This window comes from Pteropus alecto, unplaced genomic scaffold (genome assembly GCF_000325575.1).
Source record: "Pteropus alecto unplaced genomic scaffold, ASM32557v1 scaffold106, whole genome shotgun sequence".
Classification (NCBI taxonomy): domain Eukaryota; kingdom Metazoa; phylum Chordata; class Mammalia; order Chiroptera; family Pteropodidae; genus Pteropus; species Pteropus alecto.
The window spans coordinates 12251165-12259698 of NW_006442103.1; the positions used below are offsets into that span (position 1 = coordinate 12251165).

The 8534-nt window shown below is 38.9% G+C and overlaps 2 protein-coding genes and 1 long non-coding RNA gene across 3 annotated transcripts in view; 2 read left to right on the top strand and 1 right to left on the bottom strand.

Moving 5' to 3' along the window:
• CAPZA1 (capping actin protein of muscle Z-line subunit alpha 1) overlaps positions 1–4539 on the top strand; it is a 30617-nt gene extending 26078 nt beyond the window's left edge. Inside the window, exons 8-10 of the mRNA XM_006919647.3 lie at positions 951–1022; positions 2481–2543; positions 2923–4539. Coding sequence (XP_006919709.1) covers positions 951–1022; positions 2481–2543; positions 2923–3063 — 276 coding nt within the window. The 3' untranslated portion in view covers positions 3064–4539. The remainder of the gene's footprint in view (positions 1–950; positions 1023–2480; positions 2544–2922) is intronic.
• Positions 4409–8174, bottom strand: LOC112469039. The gene is made up of 2 exons (XR_003042449.1): positions 7735–8174; positions 4409–4815 (listed from the first exon to the last, which is right to left on the bottom strand). It is a non-coding gene; the product is annotated as an uncharacterized LOC112469039 (long non-coding RNA).
• Positions 8161–8534, top strand: part of MOV10 (Mov10 RISC complex RNA helicase) — a 21901-nt gene continuing 21527 nt past the window's right edge. Inside the window, 1 exon segment of the mRNA XM_006919648.3 lies at positions 8161–8470. Coding sequence (XP_006919710.1) covers positions 8334–8470 — 137 coding nt within the window. The 5' untranslated portion in view covers positions 8161–8333.

The following is an 8534-nucleotide window of genomic DNA, read 5'->3' on the forward strand; positions in this document are numbered from 1 at the left end:
TTTCCCTGAGTCCCCATCACCTGTAATAAAGTCTGAATTCTTAACATGGTTTATAAGGTTTTTATTCTTCACAGTCCCTCTCCAGCGTACTTCTGCCACACTCCTCTCCTCCACACATACTCATCTGCAGTGAGTTCTTTGTTCTTCCCTAAATTAAACCAGTTCGCTCCCTTCTCTTGTACTTTTTTATTCCCTTGCTAGATACACTTTTCTACCGTGTCCACTTAGGTGACCACTCCTATTTTCATGACCCTGTTCAAATGCATTTAAAAGGAAACTCATCCTATTCTTTATGGCCAGTTTGTAGGCATGTTAAGATGACTGAACCTAACTTGTAAGTTGCCAAAAACTTCTCGAACCTTGTATGTCATTGTGTTATGTCTCTTGTGTCTCCTTCTTGCTAATTGTTTTCCTAATTGTAGCATGCCTCTTTAAGTTAATATCCTCAGAACTGCTTTTGTCTTATTTTTGCAGCCTAATTTACCAATAGAATATTTAATTTTCAGTCCTGTCTTTAATCCTCAACTAAGCTCTTTCTGCACCTGGTCAAATCTACTTACCAGTATGATGATAGTGTATATGGAAAGATGTGTAAGGGATTAGGATCCATTAAAATTCCTTTGTTTTCACAGAAAAAAGTTAGTGTTCAATGGTTTTATTTTAATACTGTTAGGAGTGGAATCTCATTTAAGATCTTTGCATCACAATGCCTAGCACAGTGACTGAAATGCATAAAGACATAATAAATATTTGTTGAACTTAATAATCAGTTTTCTCTAAGGACAAAAGAATTTTTTAATTTAAGTGTTCTGTAAATTATCATTGATCATATTAATTATCCGTTCAGAATTGGTAAAGAGTGGGTATGGCTTAAGGCATGGGTTTGTGCCCTAAGCAGTAGGTCTCTACATGAACTATACATAAACTTGCTCCAACACTGTCTCACACAGGTTCACTATTATGAAGATGGCAATGTGCAGTTGGTTAGTCATAAAGATGTACAGGATTCAGTGACTGTTTCGGTGAGTGTGGAATATTTAATGTCTGTGTCACCTGTATCTTGTTTTTCTTCAAAAAATTAGTTTTGATCCTGAGTATTGATTTTACCACTAGAAATTCAGTTTGTTTTCAGTGCTTTGATTTTGGAAGCTTATGAGAGTATGTAAGCAACCAGCTATATTAGTTCAGTTTTTGACTCAGAATAGTGGGGTTAGAGAATTCAAACTTCCTTCTTTCTCTTTCTTTCTCAATTTTTCTTGTATTCTCAGTACTTGTTTATATTTCTAGAAGTTACTAAGTGCCCTCAAATAGCTCGTTTGTGTTTTATATCTATCAATATTTATCTGTTAGAAATTAAGAACTATGTATGGTGCCAGATGGGTACTAGATTTATGGGGATGATCACTTAGTAAGGTATTATAAATGCCTAATCACTATGTCATTTACCTGAAACTAATATAATATTGTATGCCAACTGTGATTAAAAAATGTTTTAAATAAAAAAAATTCTAAATACAAAAAAATTAAAACTGAAAATATTAAAATAGTAATTAAAAATAATAGTAACAAACCTATTAATTGTTAACCTAAATAACATTTTTGTGAAAAACAACTATATTTCCAAATAAAAAATAAATCATTGAAAAGAATGACACTGATTTACATTTTCACAAATTGTGCTATGTCTGACCTAATAAAAGAACTGGGTTCTCATGTGTGCGACACGTATTCCATTAACTCTCGAAGTGATCAGACATTACACATGTAACTTCTTTGAAACTGCGTTGTACATACGTGAGAGCGCGCTAAAAGGGCAAGTCACTTTGTCTTTGTGTTATTACAAAACTAGAAAATAGTTTCGACTGTTCGAAAGAATCTTGGGACTGCTGCTCTAGGTGTGAAATTTTTACCCTCTTTCAATTCTATTGTACTTAATGGTAAAAGGAGAAAGAGTCAATTCATTTTGTATATGAATCATGTAAATCAAAATGTGATTGGTTGGTTTAGCATCATAAGTAGCAAATAGAGGAGTATGTGAGCTTAACATATATGACCAATCTGTCTGAGGGTACTGTTTATGTCATCTTAAACCAGAGATATTTTCAAGGCATAAAAATCTAAAGGCATCATGATCATGTCTTTTATACTGTGGTAGATTGGAAAGAGCATGGTTTTTCTTGTTTTGTCTTGTTTTTGGCAAAGACCCGGATTCAGATTCCGTCTTTATCATTCAAACGCTGTATAATTTTGGTCAAGTCACTTAAGAGGGTTCTATTTTCTCATTTGCAAAATGGAGGTGATGATAACAGATCTACTTCACAGGTTATAATGAGAATCAAAGATAATGTACATGAGAACACTTGACAGACTATAAATTGTCATACAAATGTTAGTGAAGATGGACTTTTTGGACTTTTCGACTATCTTTTTAGTCATTGTTTACACATTTTAAAAAATTCATATTTTCCTCTCCTCATTAGAATGAAGTTCAAACTGCCAAGGAGTTTATTAAAATCATAGAGCATGCAGAAAATGAGTATCAGGTAAGGAGATTTGGAACTAACTTCTAGATCTGCTGCTGTATTATTTTGCTGTTAACATTTCGTTAAATTTTTGTGTCTTTTTAACATAAATATATATGTTGTTCAGTGTTAGTAAATATGGAGAATTTGCAGACCTTGAACCTTGGCATTCTGCTTATGATCAAGGCTTCAGCATTGGAAGGGACTATAGCCCTAGTTTTAGAAATGATAGAGGCGGGCTTGTTAACTAACCCACTTCAGATTGGACAGGAGCTTAGTAGAAATAGTACGTGCTGTCTATCCTTGTGAGACTCAAGCATGTCCTTCGACATCACTTACTTTCCTATTCACAATCATCCCGTCTCTGTTCAAGCAACTTATCTTCAATTATCTATTGCAGACAGCGATTAGTGAAAACTATCAAACAATGTCAGACACCACATTCAAGGCCTTGCGCCGGCAGCTTCCAGTTACCCGCACCAAAATCGACTGGAACAAGATACTCAGCTACAAGATTGGCAAAGAAATGCAGAATGCTTAAAGGCTGAATGTAGGATTTTTCAATACATGTAAAGAAAGGATTCAACGTGTGGTCATAAGATAAATAAGTGATTTATAAACAAGAGTGATATTTTGCTAGGGCTTTCAAAGTTAACAGGTTTTCTAGCCTCATGGAATACTGTTGAACCTATAGCATTGTCTTGATACTTTTGTTTTCTCTGCCATGTAATTTTCTGTTTTCACTATATCTACTTGTAAATTTTTTTTAATTCTGCCACATTTAATAATGGAGAGAGAGAGATCTATTCCTGGAGTCATTTTACTATTGAGAAAATTTTCCTAGCCATGAAGCCCTGTTACTGAGGTAGACAGGTAATATGTTCAGTGCTTTTTTACCCCCGTCCTTCGAAACACTCCTGGTACTTCCGTGGTTTATACTGATCCACCAACAGCTAAAGAGGCTATGCTACCAACTGTAGCTGAATGGAAGACACATTCATCCTTCTCCCTCCAACTGCTTTGATCATTTATAGCATCATATACTGTAGTTTTCAAAAGTTTAGATTGGAGCTTTTCAGGTCCTTTTGGGGGGCAAAGGAAGTTTTCTGGGAATTCCATTATAGCCAGCTTCTTTGCGGAAGTCGTTTTTAAATCCAAAGACTTGAACCACATTCCCTGCACATGAACGTGTTTTTACCCTTTCCTCATTGTCTTCTTCCAATCTAGTACCATTATAGTTGTTATAGACATCTGCATTTTTAGCAGAGTTTTACCCATTTGTTTTTTTTTAATATTCAAGAACTGCTGACATACGAGAGATGTAGTAGAGTATCAAACTTGAAAAATGCAGATGTTGAAGAAATAATAGGTATCTTGTGCTTTAATACTTTGTGGCAGGATTGTACTATAAGCAAATGAATCAAACAACTATGTAAATCACAAACAAAACCTAAACATGAACCAAAGTGAAAAGGATAACTTCCAGGCAGTATCTTTCTATTGTAACCTGTTATTTAAGGGAATACTAGTGATTTGTTCTAAATAGGATGTAAAACTTGTTCCAAATTATTTTTCCTCAGTCCTGCCTGCCAAGAACTCAAATGTAACTGTGATTTCGCAACCCTTCCCAGGTATATTGGCAGGTATATGTGTGATCTCAGAATACACAGGTGACATAGATAAGATATGACAACTGAAATGGTGGATTCATTTACATTGTTTACACTTCTATGACCAGGCCTTAAGGAAGGTCAGTTTTTTAAAACCAAGTAGTGTCTTCCTACCTATCTCCATATACATGTCAAAAAAGAAGGGTGTTTGTGCTTCAGCTTTGTTTTTGCTCAGTAATACAGTCAAGCAAGAGTTTGTTTCCAAGTGACTCGTTGAATTGTGTAAGCATTTTCGTTTATTTCAAATAAAATATATTTGTATTATTTGTCATTCCTACTATTCATCCATACCACAGTATCCTCTGTATCAGGTAGTCCAATAGAAATATACCTGTTTTGTTCTTAAATTGTCTTGAGTCTCCTTTTTGATCTATTTCTTCAGCCTTAGTTCACAAGATGTGGTACTGCATTTGATCTAATTTGATGAGAATGTTCAGGGTTTCTGAAATTGATTCCTACCTTCAACTATTGTAGACACAGTGAATACAGAAAGATTTATAAAGAACGGGTCTTTTTTTTTTTTTCTTTTTCTTTTTTTTTTTAACCAATGTGTCTATGGATTAAACTGCTTTTCACTCTGAGGTTACTGGTGATTCAAAGGTTTTGTTTTGGGTTTCCCATTTCTGTCAAAAAGAAAAAAAATCTAGTTGTCTTTTCTACCTATGACTCAGGGACAGTTGTAGTCACTAAGCAGGAAATAGAAATGGTAGAATCCTTGTACCTCAAACTTAGGTAATAGTTTACATTGACTTCATTCTAAGTGCTGCTTTCCTTGCATGCAAATCTGACGTAGCTACAGATGTGTGGGAAAGGCTCTTATCCTGGTTCCCAACAGAGAGCCAGAGGCATATCAATGCTTTACCCGCCATCCAAGGCCAGTTCACATTCCCACCTTTTTGAGGGACATGTAACTGCACTACACCTTGCCAAGTCCTACAGAGACCTCCTGACTTTAACCTTCTTCAGGCACACAGTATGAGCTTGAATTGTCTTATTTTATCACATGCTGCTGAAATCAGCCTGTGGTATCCTAGGGCAAAGTGTTTCCTAGCCAGAAAGGAGTTTTCTGTGAGGCATCACTGCTGTATTTGGGTTTGAAATCACACTGCTGAAGACTATTTATTTCATTTGAGCCTGGGTGGTTGTGTTTGTTACCTCGTTCCAGTACCTGTTCTCTGTTTTATAATCTAGAACTTGGATGCTGGACTCATCTAGGTTCATGAGATACTTGGCAACCCTTGGCACATTCTTCGCAAACTCAGAAAAAAACGATATATATCTGAATGTCAATTTATGACTAATTTTCCATGGAACTACCAAGCTACCTAATATATGGAAAATCAAAGAAAGGAAGATTGGTAAATACAGAACACAACTGGATGGTCCATCAAGATATGCTGAGCTAACTAAAATTCTCCCTTGAAGAGACAGGGTATATAAAGATAGGGTAGATCTAAGCCAGCTTGAAGGCAGAAACCAATTTCACCCCTCTTCAAATCCAATGTATTAAAAAGCACTCTGTACATATAGGAATGTACAGTTGATTCTCACGGTAGTTATTTCTATAAAGTTGCCAGCACACATGAGCAAACACTGCAACATTGCTCGTAGGGGAAATACAAGGTTAGGTTCCTATGAGCTTCTGGTCACATTTTTGTCAATTGATCAGTACATAACCCTGTTTTATATGTGTTTCTATTTAAATCACTTTATTTGATATACATTGTTAATTCATTAAAGTTGAACTGTCTGCCACCGACACTAATTCATGCCTGAAGTTCAAAGGAATTGTCTTTGTAAGTCACAACACAGCCTTGTGCTAGGTGGGCTTGGGGGCCATTTTAAGCAATGAGATCAAAAAACAAAAAAATGACCACGAAAAGGACATTTGTTTATAATATGAGCTAAAACTAAAGCAGAAATCACCTTGTTCCACTTCAGCTGGGAACAGGCACACTAGGAAACTCAAATTTTCGCTGCTCTGGACACAAATGAACTGCAGAAGTACCGCAAACACTAATTTTTAAGTTACAATTAAGTTTCAGTGAGTAGGTGAATTTGTAAGTACGGAATCTGCAGATAATGAGGATCAACTTGTACCTCCTACAGCCTCTCCTTTGGACTAAGGTAGACTGATTTCAGCCTTTTAGTTTAAGGGCTGATTTTAGTTGCCTTAGGGAGTACAGTCTGGAATACACAATGTTAGAGAACATTCAAATGCAATTGTAGAACCTAAGGTACTATGGAGTAATGAGAATTAAGAAAATACAGAGCTTTTAATCTTCAGAGCAGTTATCTTGGGAGTCTATAGATCTATTCCAGTAACATCACTGACCACAGTTAACTTTAGGATTGCCTTCAGTGCTATTTGGACCCATACTAAAACCAACCTTATTACTTTAAAGTCTCATATTCTTATAAGTGCAAATGGATTTGGGGAAGGCTTCAAAAATGTGAAAAGTGGGGAGGAAGACCATTCTAGATATCTAGCCAGCACGTTTGAAAATAAGAGTTACAACTCCATGTGAAGCTATTTCTTTCAGATGAAACTGGTTTGGAGAGGTTACATTGTAACCAAAGCCACATAATATCACATTTTTACCCAAGTTTTACTCTACTATGGTTGTTTGTGTATGTTTTGAAAATATCCAGGAGATAGGCCTAGCCAGAGAGTGGGAGATTAGGTATCCAAGATTTATGGAGACTTAAGATTTGTTGATCAGAATGGAGCCAGACATGGTAGTTTTTCGAAATGGTAAGTAAAGCAATTTTGAGTTCACTCTCCTTACTCTTGGGGCTCACCAGGTAAATGAGGGAGAAAAAAGGTAAGATCTTTCTTAGTTTTTTCCCCCTACTTTGTATAATCAGTTTTTTAGATATTTTCCCCTGCTCTGTTTTCCCCCTCCCTGGAGCCTTGGTTCCCACTGACTTTGCATTTCCTGTTGCTGAAGGCTGTTTTTCCTGGCTTTAGTAGGTTGTTGGCCTGGCAAAAGGTACAAGGATAGCCCAGCTGGAACATGACTCGAGGTCTGGATTTTCCTCACACTAGGTTAGATTGTGTGACCGCCCACAGTATATTTGTTTATTTGGTATATTTGCTTAAAATTTTTTTGTATAACTTTCATTTTCTTTGCCCCATTCTAATGTGTTTTGTTATGCGGGAGGAGGCATAGATGCAGAGGCTTGTTTTATGTTTGTTGTTGTGGTAGCCCCACCCCCTTTCGTTTGTCTGAATAGTCTTTTCTAAACCATGTTGGTCTTTTACTTCTCTTCCTGGTACTGATGCTGACAATTAACCATTTATTGCCTAAAATAACAGTCTCTTGCTCTCAGGAAGCTAATATTTTGATGACTGGAGCAACCCTTACGTATACACTCGTAACAATTAAAGAACAATACAGACCGAAGTGCAATTAAGTGCCCAAATATGTGGCTCAAGGGTAGGGATCACCAGCCTCTCCACATCACGAAGCCTGTGTACCAGAGAAAAGTAATGACTGTTCGTCCTGGCGGAGCCTCTTGTCCCTCCCACACGTACACACCTTTATCTCTGAGACACTTGGTTCTTTCCCTCAAACTTCTTTTTCTCTTCAGCCTTCCTCCCGGAGTCTGAAGGGGAGGGGGCGTGCCGCTCGCTTCCGTACTGGTTTCTGTCCCGGGGAGTCTGGGGGAGGTGCTGGATGAGCTGCCCCAGTCCAGCTGCAGCCGACTCAGGTCCCAGTCCCCTGCCCTTTGCTCTCCCGCTTTTCACTGAGTCCCGAGGCCCTGGGGGCGAGCGTGGGAGTAGCCCAAGCTCAGGCTGGAAAGTCTGGACCGTTCGGGGGGCCTCAGGCGGTAGCCACGTTCAGAGTCTGGCTAGAAATCAGGGGAGGGAGCTTGGGGCAAGGGGAGGGCCCTGAGGGAGGGGTCAGACTCCTTTAGTAAAGAGTTAATGGGAGAGGGGGAGGGGATAGGACGGAGACCGAAGGGAAGGCGTGAGAGAAGGGACCCTGCAGGATCAGGGATCTCAGTTAGGGGGCTTCCCCCCGGCTGCACCCACATCTTAGGGCCGCCAACTTCTAGCCGCGGCGGCGACTTTCAGTTTCATTTCCCGGACACTTCTGCCTGGGCCGCAGCCGCTGCCGCCGCCGCCGCCGCCGCGATGCCCCGTAAGTTCAGCTGCCGGCAGCTCCGGGAGACAGGCCAGCGCTTCGAGAATTTCCTGGTGGAGAAGGGACTGGACACGGAAACAGACCGCGAGAAGCTGCGAACCCTTTATAACCAAGACTTCAAGATCAGGTACGCGCCGGCCCTCTCCCTGGCCCAGCTCGCCTCCGCGACCCCTGCGGCGGGGCCACCCTTC